Raw genomic sequence first — 26,842 nt, forward strand, 5'->3', positions numbered from 1 at the left:
AAACATGGAACGTTTGTATTTTTATAACTAGAAGCTACAGTAAAACTACCGAAATATCATTGATTGATCAACCCAACTAGAGTCATCAGGGAAAATAGTTCTTACTAAAGAACAAGTATAAATCTAAAGCGAAGTGTGTTATATGAAGCAATTTGTTTTACAAAATGGCTTACATATATATAAAGCAGAGATACCCAAAAAGTCTATTTTTGTACTTTGAATTCCTCAATTGGACAGATGTTAATTACTGCTGTAGATATAAAGCACTTTGAAATGACGTCAACTGTTTAACTTATTTTACAATATATTATTTATCATATGCATGATTATATTTGAAGACACTCATTCTCAGACTTATATGATTGAACAGAGGCATTTGATGCAAATCTGTATAGAAGTCAAATAAATTAAAACTATGAAGAGAAAACTACTGCAATACTTTTCTGGCTGAAGAAACACCTAAATAGTTCAAATAACTTATAACACTATAAACAGTTATTAACAAAGAAATAAGGAGACAGAAAATTCGTACACATGATGATAAAAACATTTTCAGAGATTTGTTCATGATAAACAATGAACAACTAACAAAGTAACGTATTACAATTGTTATATCTAACTGGTTCATCTAATAGAAGTTCCTGTAAGCATTATATTTATTGCCGCTCATACCATTTCAATGGTTTCCAACTCGGATTAGAAGAACCACTTGGTTGTCCTTCGTTTTGCTGGTTTACTGAAACATAAATTAACATAAAAACGAGATAACGGACAGTTAATTTTGAAATAATCATAGTTAGTTTCAGCAGTAACATTTTGATTATCAAAGTAACATACTTTTACTATGTTTAAGAGCGTTTCCAGAAAAAATCTCGTACCGAGGTTAGCTCTCCTTACATTCATGGATATAAATTTACGAAAGACTGTGTGGTGAATGGTACGGTAAAAGTTTGTATTACTAGTTCTATTCCTCTTTTATTTTGTTAGCACTTTAGATTATTTTACTTATATTATTTAGATGATGTACAATATATCATTAAACCTATTAAGCATTAAAGAATGTAAATTCAAATATGTATCATGTATTTTCAGTGATAGGTAGTGCTGGAGACAGTCTTTGTACAAGAATAGTTTACTGATAAATGTTAGTTTATATTTCGTTTATAATTGACTAGACTGAGTAAATAAATATTCGTGTTATTGCCGATATTCAATCTTCAAGTATAAGATGGACATTCAGTGACTGTTCACTAGTGTTAATTAAGAAATAATTCCATGAATTATTTCGATTCTAATAGGACAAATAAGTTCATTCAAATACTGAAGCTAGGGTGGGTATGCCGTGTGTGTAGCTGTTCTTTTTTTACTCCTTGTTAGATAAATATTCTCATAAATCTTTAGCTTGCATTGATTATTTCGTCAATAACCGCTAGAAAAAAATATGTTTAATTCTCAAACCCAATATTTCCGATTTAAGATTTACATGTTTTCTCGTAAACTACCGTCAAATCCAAAATTGACATTTCGTATCGAAGGAGCTGTCATGTTGACTCGCTGAAATTAAATGCAATAGAAAACAAAACAAAACAAAACAAAACCTACCTCAGAATTCCATTCAAATACAGTATTATACGAACTTCGATGGTTACAAAAAAGTTTGTATTTTTGTGACATTGAAATAATATTGTTTTTATACTGCAACTTAAATTAGTATATTGATAGCTTTTAAAATCGTAACATAAATATCAAGCTTATTTTCATCCTTTAATGAACCCCTGATTGTAGAGAAAGTGATGTAATTGACATGGCACAAAATATAGCTGTGTTACTATATTTAGGAAATAAACAAAACTAGTTGCAATATATTAATTCTTTTTATATGCATAAAATAAAAGTTCTTTTTTCTTTTGTTTTATTACAATTTCTAATACAATAAAATTGGCAAAGCGTTTGCAAAGTAGGTTCAAATACATGTGGATTTACGTGGGAGGTATGTTGTAACATCCATTATTATGGATATCTCTGAGTCTGTGCTAAGTATAGATATATCGAGATTTTTCACACAGTGTTGTTTACAAAGCGAAAGAAGCACGTCATATTATAATATGTATTTTGATTGAGTTAAGTCAATGTTAGGAATCTGATGTTCAGTAGTTGTCGTTTGTTGATGTGGTTCATAACTGTTTCTCGCTTTTCTTTTTAAAAAATTAGACCGTTGGTGTACCCGTTTGACTGTGTTTACACTTATCTAGTAATTTTTAGGCTCATTATAGCTTGCTGTTTGGTGTAAGCCAAGGATCCTTGTTAAATAAAATAGAGAAAAGACCGTACTTTGACCTATAATGTTTTTTTATTTTTACAAATAGAGACTTAGATGGAGAGTTATCTCAATGGCACTTATATCACATCTTCTCATTTCTACACTCATATTATGATATATTTTTTGAGATACATGTAGAGTGTGCGAGAGTCAGTTGTTGTTCCAGTATAGTTTATTTATATATATATATAAATGTTAGTTTTTTTTAGTTTGAAAGTGACTAGAATGAGTAAATGAGTATTCTTGTCATTTGCCGGTATTCGGACTACCGGTTTACGATATACCTTATCAATTATTCACAGAATATCATTTTCATATAATTGTTTGCAGGTTAAACAGGTTTTGTATATAATAAACACCATGAGAAATTTACATAATAATTACAGGTTAGCAATAGCATTGAATATGTGTAAACAATCCGATGATATTCTCCCAACCTCTGAGATATAAAAAAAGTTTCTACTCACTTTCAGCTGGTTCTTGAAGCTTTTCGTGGTAGTCACCAGGTCTATAAAAAGTGCATTGGTATTAAAGAATTGAAATTATAAATTATCATCTTCGGGGCCTAAAATAAATAGTAATTTTTTTCCGTCTTCTTGTCATCACTTGTAAACAAACTTTGATTTGAAACGGTCATTTTGATAAGGAACCCTTATTAAAGACTTAACAATAAATAATTAATTCATTTTAATTCTTTAATTTAATTTTTCTTGCAGTCAAATAAGATATGTCGTACTAAATATTCTGATTGAAATCAATGTTGAGTTTATCTTTTATAGAGGCTGAATTTAAGTAAGAGGCAGCTATTGTAAATCATGTTAAAAGTTGTTTTTTTCCAAAACATACATTCAGTTAAAAACGTAAAATACTCGTAAGAGCTGTAAATCATCGAAAGGCCGGATGCGTTAAAACACATGTATTTACAAACTTATCGAGACCAAAGGGAAATACATAAAACGTAACAAACCCAAACGACTGAATTTATAAATAAACGAAACTACGTTTGTATCGTAACTTGGTAAAGATATTTGTAATAAAAAGAAATGATAGTTTATATTGGTGTTATAACTGTACAAATCTTCTACTTGTATGTCAATTGTTTATAGTTCCGCCTAAAACTAACAGTCATCTATAAAATGTGACATTGGAATTCAGCTGCCCAAAATATGCACACCTTCATTATAAATGTCAATCACATTTTTTTTGTCAATGTTGGTAATTTAGGAAACTGTATCATGTGTAAAAAGAATACGAAAAAGGATGTTTTCGGACATTTATTATTTGTCTTAGATATACTATACATTTCTAGGAATATTATTGGTTAATAGCGTTCGCGTGGAGACCGTGTATATTCCATTTTAGAATAGTAGGGAGGTAGGGCTTATTTCAATACACGGTTAGTAGTAGAGTTACGAATTTGGCGCACTATTTGATTATTTAAATAAATTGAAAATTCTGTTTAATGTTGTTATATCAAGGTTGTTGATATTAAATTGTTATAGTTGACATAAGTTTTGTTGTGCAGACCAGTTTTGTTGTGCAGACCAATGGAAGTAGGTTCTTAAAATTTAATACTTAAACACTTTAATATATAGAATATGAAGATGTGGTATGATTGCAAATGAGACAACTCTAGAATAAATTCAACAAATAGAAAAAGTCGGTAAGATAAATTCGTCACATGGTGTACTAGTGACCTAATACGATATATACGGGGTCAGTAAATTCCATATGGGGTGAGAGCGAATTTACTGACCCCGTTTATATCGTATTAGGTCATTAACACACTATGTAACTAATTGTACAGGAAGGTTGTTGGCATGAAATGGATATCGTACAAAAATTTGCTTTGAAAAGGGGTGAAGATAAATGAAAGGAGTAGATCCGATAAGGGCCGATTTTGGCCTCAAATTTCAGGTTCATCTGACGAAAGATTTTGGACACTTTTTAAACCCTTAAGTGTCTATTTCAGTTGATTCAGTTAGTTTATGTGAAATATTTAAACTGATTTAGTCATTAAAAACGCTCCGATTCAAGCTTTAATATGAAAAATCTTTCAAATATGCCAAAAAATGTCACTTTTCATATGGTTTTTGTTTAAAATGAAAATGGCCGCATCCGTGTTCATTCTCAACCTTTATATTTATTATGTATTATCATTAAATACAACTTACTTTTCAATATTAAGAATGAACACAAATGCGGCCACTTTCATTTAAGACGGAAAACGTCTAAAATTTAGCTAAAATGCTAAAATGGTGAGGATTTCAGTATTTAGCATGACTTAATGATGCTAGTACCCGATATGTGGATTGTATTGTCATAAACAGTCCATATTTATTTAGCAGAAGCATATTACTTTCCAATAAATAACTAAAATTTACATTTTAACAATTTTGTAAAACTGCTATATTTTGGGGCCAAAAAGGGATCTTACTGGACCTACTCCTTTACACAAAACATGTAAAAGCATTAAAATATTTTATCAAATACCGATTGCATATGGTGCATAAGCTTTAATTAATTTCACATAGCAAAATAATAAAGGTGTTTGACACGTTTTGTCTAGAATAATAGTTGACTTACCGCCCTCTCCATGTACAAGAAAATCCGTTTTTGTAACACATGTAGCAAGGCAAAACCATAATTATAAGTCCAAGAAGACCAGCAATAATAACCCATGCTGGGTTAGCAGGGTATTCCCAAAATGTAATAGATCGTTCCGTTGTAGTTGTGGTAGTTGTAGTAGTTTGCGGTATAACGATGAAAACTGTTGCTGTACCTTGAAGACTGCCAGTATCTGTAGCCTGAACAGTAAAGCTAATACTCGAACCATAACCATAACTTGTTAACGAATTCTTCAAGTATAAATCTCCATTTGCTTGAATTCCAAATGTTTCTGTCCCTAAGGCCGTTTGGTCAATGCTATAAATGAAATTTCCTGGAAAATGCACCAGTAAATATGAATTCATCGTAAAAAGAGTAAAAAGGATTTAAAACTCATTAGCGAAAAAAATACTTGCACTGACATAGTAAAACAAGACTTTTTAAGGGCATACGATACAGTTTTGATCCCATATCAAAATTTTGCTGACAATTTGCATATTAGCTATTTTTTGTCTGATTTGATCAAATATGTAATAAAAAATACACCTTCTTGTGCTACCTTTTGAGTAAAATGAGGTCAAATTTTTTTTTTATATTTGCTCAAAATTCGGATTTCTGGACGTGATTTTTTCCTTTCGACAGATCTACATAACCTTTTTGTTTCAGAATTGAAACACAAGCTGTTTTTTGTTTAATTATTTGTAAATTCTGTTGTTATTAGATGTCCTTTAAATTTGTGCATTTGTATTTTTAAATAACTCATATTTATCAAATATTCATGAATGTAGAAAAAAAAAAAATTTGCTGTATATTTATCAAATTTAAAAACAATTACTCAATTGACGTTTACATGAAAATTGACACGCATAATCGTCTCATGTAAACAAACCAAATGGCATTTAAAAAAAGAGGGGTCCATGAAATCGTTTTCAAGTTAAACAAGTCTGAATGATAAAAATCAGTCGAAGACTGCATCTTTTCCCGATAAGTCATAGTTTGACGTCGCAAAAATAACAATACACGTTAGCGACGTCATTGCCACCCCTGTAACTGTATCGTATGCCCATAAGTCTACAAAACCTAACATATAACAATAGACTGTGCGAAATGAAATACTTGGATTATTACAGGAGCTCTGGAAAGAAAAGCATATTCATTATCACTGGTGGCACCTGTTTGATTGCGTATCAAAATACAAACTCAGTGATAAGTCTTAATTCTTAGGTAACAATCTAGGAGAACACGTGGAATGAAGAGACAAACAAAAGCTCAAAATCACTTAATAGACGACTGAGCAATAAAAATGTCGGCAAAATCCGAGAACTTCTCGGGTGTCCTCGATAAATAAACATTTGCAGCAATCATCGTTTCGCTCATGTCATGTGAACATTCGAATTTGTAGACTTTTACAGTTACTGGTATATGTTTTTATTTTAAGTTATATAATGTATATACAATCATTTATGGAAGGTTTCTTTGTTTGAATTTTAAAACTGAAAACTATAAAATAGCATATGTCAGATGTTAAAGTTAATCAGATTATTGTTTTAAAATATGTATTGAATAATTGATTTTCTAGTCTCAAAGGTTTGAATGTAATAATAATAATAATTGAAAAATTCAACAACTGTCAAAGATGTCACTTGAGACCTGGTCAAATACATTTGGATACAAGATGCCTTATTTGGTCAAATGTTAAGGGGGCTCACGGGTCTAAATCAACTTTTTTTCTAATATAGGATTTTGCTATTTTTTTCTATGATTAAACTTTATCTTATACCTAATTAAAATATAAAATAAAAATATGGGGTCACCGTTCATTTAAGCTCACAATCTGCCTCCGTAAGAAGCATACATTTTTGTTAATGTTCTTTTTTTCTGTTGAACTAATAGGTGTAATATCGAAATAAAAAAGAGACAAATTACAGAAATCGCTTAAATTTTACAATTATTTAGTTTATGTACAGCTAATTTGAAAACAATAATAAAAAATATAGGTCATCGATGAGTTAAAAAAGATATTCAATTTAAACGTCACAAAAAGACTTTTTTTTGCACCAAAGGGAGATAATTTGGAGCTTTTTCAATGATATAAACATTTTTAAAGTCATCTGTGGCCAAACCATATCGATTTGTCTGGGTGATTTTTGTACCATATTATAAAGTAATGACTAAAAGTGTTTGTAATGAAAAAACAAATGTTTAATTTTTTGCTGAATTTTTTTTATACCCGCGAGCCTCCTTAAACGTTATTTATTTGTAAATGTATAATTTTCGAAAAAAAAACCAAAGTCTTAATACAACTGGCATTTTTCATCGAAGTACTGGTATCTTTAGAGTTTTCATTCTTTTTATTTATCAATACAAAAAGAAGATAACAAGGATTGTTTAAATCACTTACCAAAGGGTCCAGTATCGGCATCAGTTGCAATCGTGGAACCAAAGACAGAGTTAAGAGGATAGTTGATATCTAAGTAATAGGTAAACAGATTATTGGAAAACCTTGGAGTGTTGTCATTTATATTATTAACGGTTATGGTTAAAGATGCACTGTCTGTAAAAGAACCATCTGACACAGTCACGGTACAAATAAAGGATGTGGCAGAACCAGCAGCATCAACATCAATGTTAGTAGTAAGGCTTATGAATCCTGTTGTTGGAGCTATCGAAAAATATCCAACATTCGATGCACAGGTCATTGAAAACTTATGAGTGTCACCATTATCCTCATCTTGAAAGAGGTAACTAGGGTCAGCTAAAGTTGTACCAGCCTTAAAAAATGTTTGACATGTTATGAAGATATTAGTCGTGCTTGATATACTGAATATGCACTCTCCCTTTAGATACTAGTGATCCATGTGATTGGAAAGCAAATTGAAGCAGCTGAATAATGTTATTCTCAGATATTTATAGGTTTCATAACGAATTAGAATTGGATACCGCTACATATCAACTCCAGTTATTTGATTTCAATATTATAATAAACAAGCCTGTGGCGAGTTTTTTTTATTACCATTTTAATTAATTTATGAGATTTGAAATCAAGTGATATCCAACTATCAAGAGTTGTTCTTCTGGTCAACACTCCTATTGTGTTATACGAAAAGTTTCGTGAATCTTTGTTCGAGTCTGTTGCACATAATAATATAACGTCATATATCCTTTTTGATGTTTTTTGGAGTGTAACTTGAATATCAGACAGTTTAAAATAAATTTGCAATGGAATATATCCGTTTAAATTACATATGTTCGTAGCTATAACTAAGAACATGTTTCGATATTTTGCATTATGTTATGTTATTTTATTCTTTGTCATAGTAATCAAAATTCCCAATTTAATTCATTAAGTTCAAATTGACGCCAGTAATGTGAAGATTTCACAAATATTCATTTATTCATGGACATTGTGAATTATTTAACAAAATAACAGATAAATTTAACAAATTGTCAATACTTTTGCAGTTGTCAACATCAATCGCAAAATGCAATAGCCATTGCTTGAAATAATAAATAATTTTGCTTACAAAAAATCCATGTAGTTTTCAACTTCATTTGTTGTATATTTTAGATTATGGTTTCTTTTGTCTAATAGAAAGAAAGCATCTAAAGTTTAATACATACCACACCTTCATCAACACTTAGGGCATATGCCTTCTTTGTAAACACCGGAGCCTCGTTTTGATTGACTATACTTATAGATAGATTCTGAGATGCCGAATCTTTTGTGTCAGTAACTGTTATCGTAAAAGTGAAGGAAGTTGATGATACGCCCTCGAAATTAATATTTGTTGATGAAGATGTACTGAAAAGGCCATCTATAATTTTTCAAAAAGAGTAAGTTTATCAAAAAAAATAGACATAATGAATAATTCATATTTGTTTTTGAAGTACATTACTTTGTTTTGAATTGTGGTATACTACTGTTGGCTTTATTTATCAAATGATGTAGCAATATTTCAACCAGGCAAGTGGTTTTCGATTTTCGGTTTCATTTGTTTAGGAAAAGGTTATACTTTGCATTATGAATTATAATCAAAATATACCTGCGTATTATAACTAGTATATTGATTTCACTGTTGGTTTGTTTTGAAAGTTTACATTATTTGCTGGTTTACATATGATATTACGATTTTTTTATTAGATAGTAAACAGTAATTAAGGGTAAAATCTACTGTAAGTTGTAAGATATAGTAGCCGGTTTCTGTACAATTACAGGTAGCAACGTTTTGACTTTAAATATCTGTAAGTTATTCACGAAATCGTTTGTACTGGTCGCTCTTTTTATTTCATAAGACATAGCAAGAGACGCTTACATTTTCGACTCATACTATCTCGCTTTTGTAAGTTCATGCGAATAACTCATTTATTTTGTTAACTTGAATTGTCACCACTTAATTGACTTCCGTCCCCTCATAAAGAATATTATAATATAATAAATTTAAAATATCATAATAGGGGTTTCGAATAATGATATAGTTGCAACTGCGTGATGAGTTTAACGATTAACATGTCGGCTTAGTCATTATCTGCCAAACAAAGATTATAACTCAAACTTCGTTTATTATTAATTAAGGTTCAGTTTCCGACAAAATACCATACACATCTCTTTATGCACCAGTTTTAAGAGTTCACTCAATTTGTCAGCTAGTATAGTGATGCATTATCCAGGTATGTAAATAATTCTAAAGTGTTACATTGTTTCTCCTTAACTCAAATAACACAACACATTATTGTAGTAACTTACTTGAAGGATTGATATCGAAATACAACACCCCATCTGAGGGGAATGACGTCATTGTGTATTTGTGTGTATCTGCACCATCATTGTCTTGCATTAATACTTGAAAAATACTCAAACCTAGAGCGGAATTTTCGGACACCACTAAGGCTGACGGTAGTGGTAGATTCTTTATAACAGGGACGTAGTTTATATCTGAAATAGGTCAATAAGGAATATAAAGACACCAAATGTAATTTCAAGCTATATATAAGACATATCTCGCTAAAACGTATAACTTAGAATAGTCCAATCCTTTCTATTTTAGATTGGTGTATTCTAGTAAAATGTTGGATATGTTAAAATTTATCATGAATGCTTTGTGTCCAGGAATATTTTTCTTTGTTTGTTACAACACCTGTATTTTTCTTTAATATAAACCACACTCTTGCATTGTCTTGGATATGTAATTACATAATCAAACATCGTTGTCAATATAATCGAATCTTATGCGACTGTCGTACAAATGAGAGGTTTAGCTAGCTATAAACCAGGTTTAATCCATCGTTTTCTACATAAGAAAATATCTGTTCCAAGTCTGTAATATGACAGTTATTATCCATTCGTTTGATGTGTTTGAGCTTTTGATTTCGCCATACAGCTCTGCACGCTTATGGTTTTACATCTAGTCGATATATGTTTGGCTTTGTAAACGATCATGCTACCATCAAGTTGTTTATGATATCGTTTGCATAGCTACTGATTGATATAGTTTTCTCGAAAAAAATTATTTATTTATCAGCTTAGAGTATTTCCGACCCGCATATTGTTTCTTTTGTGTTTTTGTCATCTTGTAAGTTGATTGTTTGTGATTCTTGTCGATCATAACTGTCAGATCCTTTTAACTTTTTTTAACGTGTGTGCTTATGTTATGCTATATCACCAATATCCACAGATGGGGCAATGTTTAGCCATCACATTATGTTAAAATTGGCCAAATTAAGTATACTAGTATACCTGTCCAAGTCAGGAGACAGTCATTTAGTGGCTGTCGTTGGTTGCTGCTTGTTATATTTGTTTTTACTTTTTTGTTTTTCGTACAAATTTGTCAGTTGTATTTCTATTTTTGAACACCGGTATACTACTTTTGCTTTTATTGAATTGTTTAACTTTTGGTCATAACATACCATTTATACCTTACTATTATATACTATCTATATAGTTGCTTACGCTACTGACTTTGGTGCCTGGTCGATAGATTTTTCATTGGCAATCATACCCATTGTTCTTCCAGAATATCGACACAAACAGTTTACAAAAGTTTACGCGATGGTATATCTCAACAAAGACGTCCAGTTAGAGGTGTCGTATTAAAAGCTTAGTACTTAAAACAATCTATATATTCTGGCTCCTTCACGGATATTTCTTTATATCGTTATTTCAACAATGGCGTTAAGTAATCAAAAAAGAATTTTACCTAGCACATGAACTGTCAATGATCTAGGTCCCGTTGTCGACCTTCCATCGGTTACATAAACATAAACGTCATAAGCTGGTATAAATTCACCTTCAATAGACCGCTTGAGCACTATTTCTCCAGCTATAAAATATTGAAAGAATAAAAAAACCTAATCAGTTAAATTTTACTATTTTGCAAATTTTGCGATAATATCAATATGAAAGAAATACTATTTTAACAGTTTTTTCTTATAATTAAAAATTATGTTCCTTGTATATTCTTGTTTATAAAAAAATACAAATAGACAATAACCCATTTTCATATTACCGACTTTAACGTTAATATTTTTCGACAGGTTACCTTCTCTGTGGTAGGACATCCTGGTACTGAGTCAATCAAGAACAATGTTAATAAGTAAATTTAAGAGTTGAATAGGTACAATTTTTAGGGAAAGCTAACTGTTTAAATGATTTCTATACATTACTAAATCATCGGAAAATAGTGACCCCCCCCCCCCCCAATTGCACCTAATATATATTTAATTTATTTTGTTGGCTGCTTGTAATTGACCGAGTACCAGGATGTCCTACCATAGAATAGGTAACCTGTCGAATACTTGCAGAACCAAGAGTCAAAAGTCGGTAAATGAAAATGGTCTAGTCATTTTTTACATTAAAAAAATAATCTTACAGTGATATATTTCAAATGGACAGTTGGTTGAAGGTACACAAAACATTGAGAACTCCACCTGGTCATTTTCTGGGTCAGATATATCAACGTCGAAGACAATTTGTCCAATATAAGTTGCAATACTCGACACTGATGTTATATCTAAAAAATAAACAAAGTCAATTAGATTTCATTAAAGTTAATTTACAAATTAAAATCTAGTTTTTAAAGGTTAAGCACTTTACATTAACTATCGGCTTTGCAGTGGATACAAGTATGTGTCTCTGTTACTCAAACCTCTCTCATTCGCTATTTAAATCTAGCAACTTAACCTTTATTTGCATCAGTGTAATTTACATGAACTATCGTATCAAAAACTTTAAAAAATCAGCACACTAAAATATTTAAACTCTGTACTATTGTTCCCAATAAAGTAATGTAATACACAGTTTCGATGGCAGTCCAAGATTGTTTTTATTATTAGTTACAAAGTTTCAAAGCATTTTACTATTTAATCACTTGACTCAAATATATGCTTAAAAACTTACTTTGAAGGTTTAAAAATACAGGTGGCTTGTTACGTAAAACGTTCATGAAGAAGACACTGGAATCGGGGCGTCGACCGTCACTACACTGGATATCAATTCTGTAAGTTCTTACCAGATCATATTGAAGACTGGGGTTTGATTGCAAAATTATATTAAATTCTGCAAGAAGAAGGTTTTGCACATACATATCATATTTTCCTATATCTATTGCACATACATCCGCCTTTTGTACAAAACTGTTATCTACTCTTTGGTCGGGTTGTTGGCTATTTGACATATTCCCCATTTCCATTCTCAATTTTAGTAATTAACTTATGTCAAGAAAAACAATCATTTATATTTTACTTTGCTGTACACGTTATGTGTACATATTTTAGAGAAAAACGTACAAGCGGCACAATAATTTACATTATATGTAAAAAAACGAACGTAAGGATAAGATACATGCGTAATGGAATGAAAATTGTAAAAAATCGGTTAGTAAGAAATGGAATCTTTTTTTTCTTCTTTTTTTTTTTATATAAATACAAGGATTACCGTTTGGAAGAGAACAAAATATCCTTCTAGAAAAGGAAATAAGCTTTTTAATATCGATCTTAGTTTTCACATAAACCGTTTAATCCATAAAAATGTTACTTACGATTAAAGTTGTTGGATGGCTTCATGAATATAATATTTGTATTGGGAGTAATTGCTGTTACAGAACACGTTACTGCAGTGTTTTCTGGGTCAGTCACAGAAAATGTGTAAAGTGTTGTCTCTACGACAACGTCTTCTTGTATATCGGTAGCTCTGGGAAGTCCGTTTATTGAAGGAGGCTGAAAGTATAAAAATATGATTTATGCTATGCTATAAGTCCACTGGCAAATAATTCATGCTTTATCAGGACAATATGTTGGACATGTTGGACAGACGAAAATATTTTCTTTCTCAAAAAGGTTTTTGAAATGATTCTCTTAAAATGCTTAGAGTGTCGCATCTCTTTACACGAGCAATCGGATAAACATCTCAAGACTTTGTTTATGGATCTGACAACTCAGGTCAGGTCTATTTTTAAAGGTTTTGAAATAAAGCAGATAATCAACAGAGGACTCGTTTGGCATAATATGTAGATAGCTTGTTCACATTAATTTTCTCTAAAATTTGTAGATATTTAAAAATAAATTATCTTTGCATGGACAAAAAATATTTATATGTACAAATTGATATAACAAGAAACACTTAAGGCCGTACGGTGACATAGAGTTGTAAATATATGTGTCATTCGGTCTCTTGAGAAGAGTTGTGTCATTGACAGTAACACCACATCTTCTTTTTTATACTCACCTCATTTCTAATAAGATAGACCGTATACACACCCGCTGTGTCATCATACGTATCAGTGCAAGATAAGTCTAACACATATGCATTTTGTGCGTCGTAATCTAATGATGCACCGGTCGAGAGGAATATTCCAAATTCTGAAGTACATATAAAGCAGTAAAAACACAAGGAATCTAAAAATTCAAGTGTTACAAACATAATTTTGTCAAAGCCAATATCAAAACAATAGGAAAACTAAACAAAATGGTAAAAGCAAACATGAACATTAATGAATATTTGAATGAGATGGTGTTGCCAAATATGATCTTGATTCAGGAGTATGAAGCTCAGATTTGTGAAAAAAAAGCATTGACAACTTGGCAGAACATATAAATGAACAGAAATGAAGGTTAAACGTCAATGCTACAACATGATTGCAACGCAAAAAGAAAACCAAAACAAACCCAAACAACAAACTTTGTTTAACAAATGATATTATACGTGTATGTCTATTGAGTTTACCAAGCAATACATCGTCCTGAATCATGGCAATTTCATATTCTTGTACCATTACAAGGGAAGATAAAACAGAATAAAATCCATATTAAAGACACTCGCATATATATATAAGCTAGACACACACGTACATAACGGGGAGACAATATGAACTCATATAGATAGTACTTATCTTTAATACAAGGTTTTCAGGATGACAAATGCAAAAAAAAAAAGAAAAGAGAAACATACGTAAAGTTTAATACTGTCATGATGTTAAATAATGGTCGTGTCAGGTCTTCAAGGAACATTATGGTGATACAACTTACTTGTACTGCCGGAAATACGTTTGATTACAAATGGAACTCCGGTAAACAACGGTTTACAGGTTGTCGGCTGTGTGTCCGTGACATCAAGAGTATGAAGTAAGGTCTCTGCTGATAAGTCCTCTGATATAGTGGTTGAACTACTGGTAGCCAAACTTGTAATAACTGGTGGCTGCAACATCAAATGTTACTTATTCAAGGTGATGAGATTATAGCAATTTTTTGAATGGTACAACCTCCTCTCTCGTCCGCTCTCTATACATTTATAATCCCAAAATCTATTCATATTGCATGCCTTAATGTGAATCTGTTAAATCTATCCTCCCAGTTTCTACGGTATGCGTTTTAGTGTTATGTCTATGCATTCCCTAGAATGTCTCTTTGGGAACTTTTATGTTTCCATTTTGGAGGAATAAAGATTTTGTGTAATGTGAGTTTGTTAAAAAAACAAAAAATATTGAAGTCGAAATCGAACGATATATAAAAAAACTGACAATACATCGTCCTGATTCAGGACATGTAGTTTATTAACAATAAATGTATATTATAAGAAATCTGGATAGCAGATATTTTACAAGGGAAAAAAATTCTTTTTAACCTGCCATTTCCCTTCAGGACATCGTTGGTTTATGTCCTTTATGGTACGTTCCCGTTTTATGGTTTGTTGATCCACCAATATTATTTCTATGTCGCAAAAATAGAAGCTGTTCTTCAAAGTTTTGTTATTTAATCCACTTAGTTTTATTTAAAGTTTTTTCGATAAATAAGTACTTCTATGTATTTTGGACGAACGTCCCAGGACAGGAAAATAGTAAAAGCTGTCAAATGGCTTAACCACTTCAGAAAACTAGGTATTGATGCTCTAAGATTTACCATGCTTAACAGAATCAATGTCTTGGTGCGCAATCAAATCTAGGTATTTAAAAAATCACGTGCTAGATTGTTCTGTTTTAAATGCAGTAAATTATTCGATTATACTTACATCATTCTCAACCCGTATCGTCAGAATGCCTGACGACCATCGTGCACATGGGTCAGTTACAGTAAAGGTCATCGAGTGATCTCCAGGTGAAAGAGACACACCAGACTTAATTTTAACTTCCACTGTTTGTCATAAAAAGAAGAAACAATATGTACTTAAGATTGAAAGAAGTATAATTTTCCCTGATGTTCAGACAATCGAATTGCGATATATCAACGACTTTTATACATAATTATAGCTATTCTATATACTTTAAGCCTAATTAAGATTGAAAATCTCGTCGGGTTTTCTGATCGTTTTTCAAAGTGATGTCTTTTGTTGTTTATCAGTTTGCCTAGATAATGGTGTTTTTTCTTTGATATACTTAGCCAATTCCTAGCTGTTATATTTCTGTTTTAGTTTGTTAAAACTGGTTTTGACCATCTATGAATTTGGGTATAAAAACGGAAATAACATTTTATGATCAGTCAATTTACATAAAATGACCGACACATATAAGTTAGCTTCTGAACTAACAGTTTTCCTTTGAAAACACATATTTAAAATGAAATGCATGCACTGACAGAATGCTCAATAATAGATTTAATAATGATATTAAAGTCTTACAAGTATTAAGGTCAAGTTCAAAGAAAGCTGCAGCAGATCCAGAGCTTGCTGAATGTGCTATAGTCAAAAGTCCAGCATCTTCAATATCACTGTCAATCGCAGCGACAGTAAACAGAACAGTTCCGGCTACTGCATTGTTACTTATTGCAACAGTATCATCTAGGTTTGTGAAAGTTGGTATTTGACCTAAGAAAAGATTACCCAATTAAAGAGCAATACACAAAATAAATAAAACTGTAATTAAGTAGTTGTCGTATGTTGCTGTGTCAAATACTTGTTTTTGTTCAATTTTTTGTACATAAATTAGGCCGTTAATTTTTTTCGTTTGAATTGTTTTTCATTTGTCGCTTCAATTACTTTTATAGCTGACTATGCGGTTTGGGCTTTGTTCATTGATGAAGGCCGTGCAGTGACATTTAATTGTATAACATCCGTGTAATTTAGTCGGTGGTGAAGAGTTGCCTTATTGGCAATGATACCACATCTTTTTTTTTTATATTGAGTATACAATGATAATACTGTTTAAAGAATAGGTGCAGTGTCTAAACCATTAGTTCGTTAAGAGCTCGGATGTCTTAAAAAATGTTGGAAATGTTATTGGTTAATGAGAGGCTGATCATGAAGATATCAGAAGGATAATCAAATTATAAGTCAAAGGGAGACCACCAGTACAATTGCAGAAAACGACAACAATACTAACAACAGGCTACATGACACTTCTTTAACCGTTGGTGATCTCATGTGTTCCTGATGTTAGTGCAACACCTGCAAATTGTGTGAATAGGTAAATTTAGCTTTGATTTATAATGTTTTCAATAATAGAGGATCTCCGACGTGGTACATAAGAATATTTCCGGAAATTCTAATGTATACATTTGTGAAAATTCTAACATCAAGATGAAAATCCTATAACCTTGTTTGAAAATAAATATTCACGTATACGTTTTTTGTTGACTGTCCTTAATCATTTCTGAAAATGCACATCTGAATCATGGTAGAAATATACAGGTATAACTTAATTCATAATGTCTATCTTAGGCATACAATTGTGTATACAGAAACATTTATTACTAAAAAATATTTTTGGTTTGTGGTATTTTTAATTATACCCGGATAACAATAAAACAGGCTTTTCAAAACAATGTGGTTTATAGTAGATATTTGAAACTAACCTTATTGTTAAATTTATGAAGCGAATTTCATCCGTATTTGTGTTAAATTATGGATATGTCACGATATTCTCGATACTCACTGTTATAGAATTTAGATCATTTGTTGTTATGCCACCGTAAAATAACTGTTGTTTAAAATTAAAAAAAAAAACCAAACTTATAATATCGTCTACAAATGTACTTTGATTCTGTAGAATTGAACTGATAAGCTTGTGGACTAAACATTTTACCGGAAATTTTTACTCAAACTAACAGCGTAAAAATTAAACCTTTCACATATTTGTCATATTTGTAAAGGTACGAATATCTTATTTTTAAAAGTTATCCCATCGGCTTATTTGTTTCATGATATGTTTAGGTGATGAGATGAAGTAATGTACACAATTATCATCTAATCTATCTATTATGCTTTGTATGAATTCCACCATTGTATCTAGTGAGTTACGGTATTCATCTTCTCATATTATTTCTACAAAGTATATTCGTGTGTGTATCTCAACGGTGACATCAGAAGAAAAAACAGTTGACGTTATATTTGAATTTTTACCCAATAAAAGCAATGAAAAACTGATATCGAACAACCCCAACATTGACTTTTTGAAGAAATACAATTGTGCTGAGGATAAGGGTTCAATTCTAACAACTTTAATAAATCCTTGGCTCTCGGTCATGAAACTTTACTCAGTACTCCGAGTACAAAGTACGTGTTCGAAACACAAAATCCAGTATTTTGATTGGTTGATTCTTGAGTCTTGTTTACAAAAATCGTGCTCGAAAGTTTTATGACCGCAAGGCCTTATCTACAGTGACTTTATAAATTAAGTGTACTTGGAGTTACTCTTGCGTGAATTGCATGGTCTCTGTTGTCGCCACTAGTTGCTGCACCCCAGTCAAACGTTGTTTCGTCCGTATCAAATTTAGCTGTTCTGTAGTCATCTCCATCATCGTATGTGATAATAAACCCATCATATTCATAACTAACAAATAACAAATTAAAGAAATAAAAATATGTTTCTTTAAATCTTTATTGAATCTATATAGTAAATATGTCTATATCTTAAAAAAAACACACAAGAAATCTGATTTTCGTATGTTTCTGAAATAAATAGGATAAAGTCATAAAAGTATGTTTTGTAAATGACCGATACTTTTATTTAGTCCGTTTATTTTTCTTTAATATGAGAAAAATTCCTTAATTGATTTCTTTTCAAATCAACTTTTTGATGTTGATGTACGTTAATATGTAATGAACTCAATTTCATAATTTTTGGTATTTACTAAAAGTTACCAATTAGTTCTCTATGCTAATTCTATGGAATAAATGCAAGTATAAACAGTCTAACAGACTTCCGATTTAAACATAAATTTGCGTTTTATATCTATTTTTTTGTACCACATGTCTTATCAAATCGATCATCACTTTTTTACTTTTCATTTTTGATTTTATATTTATTTTTTTTGTATTTTCAAGATGAAACATGTGAAATTAAATAAAACAGTATAAGTATATTGATTTTATTTTCGACTTATGAGTTTGCATGTCACTTTGGTATATTTCACCACTCTCTTAAGGTGGTAACTCTGTAAAGTCAGCTAAACGTTTTAATTACGTAATGTTGTAAAAGGAATATTAAGCTTCTCAATGATCAAAATTGATGTTTGACAAATTGCTGTATAACCAGTGTAATTTTTCTGACAAATGATTATCGGGTGAATATTATCATACTAAAACTTATTTAACTGGTATACCGAAAAAGGTCAACGTATGAACCAGAACGGACCTAGGAATTCGTTATGCATATGGACAATGAAGATGCTGGCAAAGTAACAGAAACAATCTAATATGTGAACAAAATAAGCAAATTATTCATAGTAAAAAAAACCAGATATATAACACAATCCATCTTAAAATTTCGAAATCCCTGTTTTAAATTATACTATGCCAGAAAATAAAGATGGGGTAGCAGAACAATATTTCAGTCGAGGGGAAGCAAAACGATATTTCAGTCGAGATTTTATCGGTTCCGAATCGATTAAATGGAAACAAAAGCGTAATGACAAAACATATTGTTTCAATTAAAGCAATTATGACTTAATGAAAACCTCTATCGATCAACCCAGACACGATGATTTCGGACTTTAGTGAGCTAAGTTTGCTATAAATAAGATTATAACGATAAGAAGAAATAGGCGTAAAATGATTATAAACAGATACAAATTTAAATACATTGTTGGATAAATGTTGTAATATACAATATACCTGAAGAATTGACAGAGTATGAAAACTTGGTTTTCTCAAAAGATGACATAGTTAGAATTTGACAAACACTTGCAGTCTTAAGATACTATTAACTATTAAAAAGAATATATTCGATGAAAGGTGTAAAAACTGGAGCAATCTTATCGCCGCATAACACTCAATATTTGGTTCAAAATCTTGTGACACAGTTGCTTAAGACTTATCAATTTTTAGATACCCTTTTATATCCATGATATCCTCAATTCCGGCATTGTAAATTTGGCTCTCTAGCATTATTTAAAAAGAGAGGCGAAAGATACCAAAGAGACATTCAAACTCATAAGTCGAAAATGAAAACTGACAACGCCATGGATAAAAAAGAAAAAGACCAAGAGATAAACAATAGTACACAAAACAACATAGAAAACTGGAGACTGAGCAAAACGAACATCACCAAAAACTGTAGGTGATCTCAGGTGCCCCGGAAAGGTAAGGAGATTCTGCTCCATGTGTGGCACCCCTCGTGTTGCTCATGTTAGTACATACAACTTTGCACCAGTAAAGAACATCAATATTTGAAACTACATTATCATAACGTTTACCGTTGTCAATCATACCTTCGACAATCATTCTAAAATCTTATTTAAATGTATATGCTTTATTAATATTTCTTTTATTACCCTTTTTTACATTGTTATTTTTTTAATTTTCGGGCTTGAATTAGACCTAACATCCGGGCTTTCCAATGATACATAAACGTACGTAAACTTTCTGATAATTCACTGTTTATTAAAAGTTCAAAGAATGAATATATTAAAAAAAACCAATTTGTTTGAGACCTCTTAACATTTAATATACATACAACCCAATGTAATCGTCAAGCAAGGCACGTATTCTAGATCCATCTGGAATTGGTATTACATTCGTTTGTCTATCTGTATAAAGCACACATACATGAATTCAAGTTAGAACAATACAAATTCAGTTAAACATTGTCTCATAAAACATTAATGGATTCCTCAGCGGTCTTAATAATATATGTTTTAGAGATACTCGAAACAAAAATGAAAGTTAAGAATAAGATTGATTAAGAATGAATATGGAAGTGACGCTGACGAAATAACCAGTTAACAATATGATTGGCTGCCCAAGTTGTCGTTTATAGATGTCACGTGCGTCCGACATGCACATCTTTAATCCTTGTTTTTACGATGAGTTTGTAATATTTATCAATAAACCTGAAATCATACTATATAAAAAAAATGACCTATATCTCAGATTTCAAGCAGCAAACAATGTTTACAGAAATACATGTACAGCAACAATGATTCTGTAGCAATCACTTTAATAAAGGCAATTGGGCGGCTTACTTTAGTCAGAACGAAATAAAGTTTCAAAAATGATAATATTAAGACTATAAGTTATCACAATAAAACTGCAAAACCGTCCTTTTTCAAAAAAAAAAAGAAGTTTAGGTTTATCATTTACCCCAAAAGATAATGCAATGCGAATTTAAGAAATTTGAACTAAATGTTTTAATAATACACATGTATATTATACGGGTTTCAAGTGATTCTAAACTTAGAACGCAACATACATACATTTGAGGTCAATGAAGATTTCCTTTATCAGAATTTAATATAATCATAGTTGTAATGAATAAAGCATTAGAAATGTAATTTCAACCGTTCAAAGGAACTGAATTGGATTGAAATTAATTTCTTCTAGTTGTCTGCCCATAGACCGTTATTTGAATTCCCGCGCTTCATGTGATATAACCATTCAACACGACAGGGCCGATTCGATAAGACGTGTTTTTCCAGTTAAATTTTTTATCTTGTTTATGTGATTTTTTTTCTTGTTGTATTTAATATTTTGATTAGTATTTATAAATTACTGACCATATTTTGTCGACATGATATAATGTATCATAAGGTGCTTAAATATCAGCACATGGCATTAGTTATGACGTGTGGGTATTCAATTTGAACTTTTGTTTGGTTTTATTAGTGTTATGTATATAGAGTTGGGTATTCTATGGGCCTGAGTAATTGACGAAGAAAGATAAAAATGTTATAATATTGATTGCAATACTGATGCATATAAGAACGCTTAATTTTACACTCAGGACCAAATGGTTGATAAGTCAAAAATTAACCCATTAACGAGCATTGAGCATGTATCATATGTCCTGCCTAAAACTAAACGTTGGCTAATCAGGAGTTGACATGAATATCAATTATATGGTCATTTCTTCTTATAAATTAACTAAAATTGAGAATGGAAATGGGGAATGTGTCAAAGAGACAACAACCCGACCAAATAAAAAACAACAGCAGAGGGTCACCAACAGGTCTTCAATGTAGCGAGAAATTCCCGCTCCCGGAGGCGTCCTTCAGCTGGCCCCTAAACAAATATATACTAGTCCAGTGATAATGAACGCCATACTAATTTCCAAATTGTACACAAGAAACTAAAATTAAAATAATACAAGACTAACAAAGGCCAGAGGCTCCTGACTTGGGACAGGCGCAAAAATGCGGCGGGGTTAAACATGTTTGTGAGATCTCAACCCTCCCCCTATACCTCTAACCAATGTTGTAAAGTAAACGCATAACAATACGCACATTAAAATTCAGTTCAAGAGAAATCCGAGTCTGATGTCAGAAGATGTAACCAAAGAAAATAAACAGAATGACAATAATACATAAATAACAACAGACTACTAGCAGTTAACTGACATGTCAGCTCCAGACTTCAATTAAACTGACTGAAAGATTATGATTTCATCATATGAACATCAGGCACAATCCGTCCCGTTAGGGGTTTAGTATCATACCATCATAACATATATGAGAAGAACATAACCCGTGTCATGCCAACAACTGTTTTTAGAATAAATGTGTTTAGTTCCGATGCAAAGACCTTATCAGTGACTCAACATTAACGCCAAAATATGCAATCTTTAATGACTTGACAACAGTATCGTAATTATATCCCTTCTTAATAAGTCTATTCAAAGGTTTTGTAAGTTTCTGAGGTGAATACTGACACCTTTGTGTTTTATAAAGAATATTACCATAAAAAATTGAATGTGAAATACCTGAACGTATTAGAAGTCTGCATGTTGAGCTATGTTTACGAATGATGTCTTTATACCGATGATAAAATTTAGTAAATGTTTTGACTAGTTTGTGATATCGAAAACCCTGGTGTAATAATTTTTCAGTAATACATAAATTTCTCTCGTTAAAATCTAAAACATTGTTACATACACGAGCGAATCGTACAAGTTGAGATATATAAACACCATAAGATGGTGACAAGGGAACGTCACCATCTAAAAACGAATAATTAACGATAGGAAATGAAAAATCATCCCTTTTATCATAGATTTTAGTATTCAGCTTTCCATTAGTGATATAGATATCAAGATCGAGAAAAGGGCAGTGGTCATTGTTAGTATTAGCTTTATTTAAAGTAAGTTCAACAGGATAAATTTCATTAATATACATACTGAAGTCGTCATTATTGAGAGCCAAAATGTCATCCAAATATCTAAAAGTATTATTAAATTTGTTTATCAGTTGTTGTTTCGATGGGTCTTTGCTTATTTTTGTCATAAATTGTAACGCATAACAATACAAAAACAGGTCCGCAATAAGTGGTGCACAGTTAGTCCCCATTGGAATTCCGATAATCTGACGATATACGGAATTTCCAAAGCGAACAAAAATGTTATCTAGTAAAAATTCAAGGGCATATATAGTATCAAAGCATGTCCAATTAACATAGTTTTTTTGTTTATTGCTACTAAAAATGACCTAAAAGAGTTTGAACATATATATTCACATTCTGATTTTTTGAATGCCCATTTAATTAGGTGTGTGAATTTTTTCTTAATGAGAATGTGAAGCAATGTGGTATACAGGGTAGAAAAATCTAAACTTTGACCAGATTCAAAATCACCAATATAAGCATGCAATTTATCAAGTACTTCCAACGAATTCTTGACACTCCAAAAGTAATTTATTCCACTATTTTCGAAGGCCTTATTTGAACAATTTATTATCAGGTTTTTAATTGTACCAAGTGTGCTGGTAAGAAGTATATACAGTTTAGTAGTTGAACAATGGCTTGAAGACGAAATAAATCTATATTTGTAAGGGGCTTTGTGTAGCTTCGGAAGCCAATACATAGTTGGGACTTTCATTGTATTTGGCTCTGCTTGTAAAGCGGTGGCTAAAAGTTTATGTTTGTTACAGATTTCGTTTTCTGAAAACGGAGTCAGTTGGAATGTTGGTGAATTGGTGATTTCCTTTTTCAGGACCTCAATGTAAAATTTACGTCAAACAATAATAACATTGTTAGCAGCTTTATCTGCCAGGACAAAAACAAATTCCTTGGCTAGTTCTTTTAGTTTATGTTTGATACGAGAAATAGGTTTATTGTGGTTATTGTTTATAGTAAAATGTTGAATACGTTTGCAAAAGTATAAATTATTCAAAATACTAAGAATTGTCTTATCCCTGGCATAGATTACCTTAGCCGTATTTGGCACAACATTTTGGAATTTTATGTCCTCAATGCTTTTCAACTTTATATACTTGTTTGGCTTTTAACGATTTTGATCTGAGCGTCACTGATGAGTCGTATGTAGACGAAACGCGCGTAAAGCGTATCAAATTATACGCCTGGTACCTTTGATAACTATTTACATCACTGGGTCGATGCCACTGCTGATGGACGAATCGTCCCCGATGGTATCACCAGCCCTAGCACTTCGATTGGCGTTGACATGAATATCAATTATATCTTAATTTCTTATAAATCAATTGTTTGTAAAAGTATGAATTATTCGAAATACTAAGGATTTTCTTATCCCAGGCATAGATTACCTTATCCGTATTTGGCATAACATTTTTGAATTTTAGGTCCTCAATGCTCTTCAACTATATATTTGTTTGGCTTTCTAACTATTTTGATCTTAGCGTCACTGATGAGTCGTATGTAGACAATACGCGCGTCTGGCGTATCAAATGATAAGCCTGGTAACTTTGATAACTATTTACACCACTGGGTCGATGCCACTGCTGATCATCGTTTCGTCCCCGATGGTATAACCAGCCCAGTAGTCAACACTGTTGTGTTTAAAAGAAATATCCATTATATGGTAATTTTTTGTAAAATTAACAGAGTACATGACAAATGTGTTTAGAACAACTTTCGTGTTTTAGCTCACGACCTAAGGACAAGGAAGCCAAAGGTATACATCATTTAATTACTCAAAAGGAACAGAGATTTGAAAAACCGACTTCATTTTACTTTTTTTTAAATAGTCTTTTCTTTTACTAAATTAATGGTGTGATCCAGTTGCTATCTAAATTAGAGTAAAATGTGTTTAGATACTGAAAACATACTAACACTACAACAATGACAACTTGGTAAATGCAATCATTATGAGATATTTTCATTGAATCATTTCTTCTGCTTATCACATGAATCCAATCAATAGTTGCCCCAATAACTGAACGAATTGTACAAGGGTGTTGATATTTATAAATTAACTGTTTACACAATTTTGAATGTTTTGAAATACTAAGGCTTTCCAACTTCAGGCATATATTACATTAGCTGTATTTTACACTTTTAGGAATTTTGGATCTCAATACTTTTCAACTTCGTACTTTATTTGGCTTTTTTTTAAAAACATTTTTGGATTCGAGCGTCACTGATAAGTCTTTTATAGACGAAACGTGCGTCTGGTGTATATAGAAAATTTAGTCCTGTTATCTATGATGAGTTTTTTCACAAGTGTAACGTATTAGACTTTTGTCTAATCGTCAGATTATACTTTCCAAGATGTGTTCTCTAATGTTTCTTTACTTTTAGTACCATAGTGCCTTTTAAAACACTTTAACATGATTCATGTTCTATCAACCGATACCCCTTATTGTACTTTTTCATTGAAAATTTAAAATAGAATTAGTCAGAACAATAGAAAAAATCGATATCTTCCATTTTAAATAATACTTACTAGTATCAAATATTTAAAATGCAACTATAAGATCAGATCTTTATCAATATCTGTTGAACATTCTAAGTTTTATTATATGCATTGCATTTGAAAAGCCGGAATTTTGTGTATAAGTATTAATATATGACATAAATCCCTACACGCTTTTAACAAAATCTAGAACATAACGTCGGTAGTATTGCTGCTATTCTTTTCAAAGTAACCGAAAGGTCTTCAGTAACTTGAGTAAAGACTGAAATCTTTAAAAGCTTAAAACAGTCTAAAGCAGCTGTTTGACTGGAATAAGTCGGTTCACCAGTACATTAAGACTGGTATTGTTTATTATTTATGTCATTGCATACATGCACAGCAAAAAAAAAACCCCCAGACAACAGAACAAAAAGTGCTGTTCTTCCTCTTTCAACACGGAGCAACAAAATAAATTCTAACCTCAGTGTAATTTAAGACGGCCCCTAGCACCGGCATTAGCGGAATTCTTTGCAAAAAATAATTCGAATAAACTTTGAAAGATATAACAACACCTTATCGGGCCAGGTAAAAAAGGAACATACTTGAAAGTTGTACATTTAAAAAAAGCAAAAAAAGCAAACAAAGTTATTGCACATAGATGTAAATGACAAAGTATGTTGAATATATTTTATTTATTTAAGTAACAATTGTAAGGTGAAGGGCTGCCGATCCTTTTGACCCAGTCTGATAATTTTGAAAAAATCAGAAATGTATGAATGCATTCTTAAATTCAGGGCATATATTGCTTGTTTTTCAGATATGAAGTACCTGATTGATGTATTCATTAACTCGCTAGGTCTGAAGTGTAATTAACGGTATATTGACCCCGCTCCAAAAATGTTTGAAAATGAAAAATTTAACAAGAATAGGTGGTGTGCATCTTATTAAAACGTTAGTACACACACTGGTCTAAATTTGAGTGAATTACCTGGCACACATAAGAGAAGTAATTTAAATTTTAACTACACCATTTCTTTTTTAATACAGAAGATCATGCTTCTCAACGTTGAGGACCTCAAGAAAACGCGTAGCCTTACTATTTGCGGTGATGTCATTCTCTCCTCGCAAGTTCCACGAAGTCCCTGCATCATACCAAACTTGTACTTTCACATTTTTTGGTGTCACGACATCATTGCTGACATATATTTCCCATTCATATATAAAACCACAGCATCTGAATCTGTAATCGTTGTCCAAATTTAAAACTGCATTCACTATAATACACAAAAAAACAACAAATAGGTACAATTGAACCTTACATTCTAATTGCATCCCCGTGATGTAATCTTACATTTAAAACAGTTATGACATATTATATTCTATTTACTATCACTTCAAACCTGTAAAAGTCTGT

At 31.4% G+C, this 26,842-nt stretch overlaps 1 protein-coding gene across 1 annotated transcript in view; it reads right to left on the reverse strand.

The window, feature by feature from the left end:
• Positions 1–615: 615 nt before the first annotated feature.
• The window catches only part of LOC139486663 (protocadherin Fat 4-like), a 30,766-nt gene continuing 4,539 nt past the window's right edge, over positions 616–26,842 (reverse strand). The window contains exons 3-19 of the mRNA XM_071271589.1: positions 26,526–26,702; positions 20,305–20,377; positions 18,032–18,180; positions 16,032–16,217; positions 15,426–15,547; positions 14,447–14,615; positions 13,647–13,780; positions 12,961–13,138; positions 12,321–12,479; positions 11,794–11,934; positions 11,122–11,244; positions 9,672–9,860; positions 8,549–8,742; positions 7,329–7,698; positions 4,907–5,261; positions 2,788–2,828; positions 616–736 (exon numbers count right to left, since the gene is read on the reverse strand). Coding sequence (XP_071127690.1) covers positions 657–736; positions 2,788–2,828; positions 4,907–5,261; positions 7,329–7,698; positions 8,549–8,742; positions 9,672–9,860; positions 11,122–11,244; positions 11,794–11,934; positions 12,321–12,479; positions 12,961–13,138; positions 13,647–13,780; positions 14,447–14,615; positions 15,426–15,547; positions 16,032–16,217; positions 18,032–18,180; positions 20,305–20,377; positions 26,526–26,702 — 2,840 coding nt within the window. The 3' untranslated portion in view covers positions 616–656. The remainder of the gene's footprint in view (positions 737–2,787; positions 2,829–4,906; positions 5,262–7,328; positions 7,699–8,548; positions 8,743–9,671; positions 9,861–11,121; positions 11,245–11,793; positions 11,935–12,320; positions 12,480–12,960; positions 13,139–13,646; positions 13,781–14,446; positions 14,616–15,425; positions 15,548–16,031; positions 16,218–18,031; positions 18,181–20,304; positions 20,378–26,525; positions 26,703–26,842) is intronic.

Source organism: Mytilus edulis, chromosome 1 (assembly GCF_963676685.1).
Source record: "Mytilus edulis chromosome 1, xbMytEdul2.2, whole genome shotgun sequence".
NCBI classification, from domain to species: domain Eukaryota; kingdom Metazoa; phylum Mollusca; class Bivalvia; order Mytilida; family Mytilidae; genus Mytilus; species Mytilus edulis.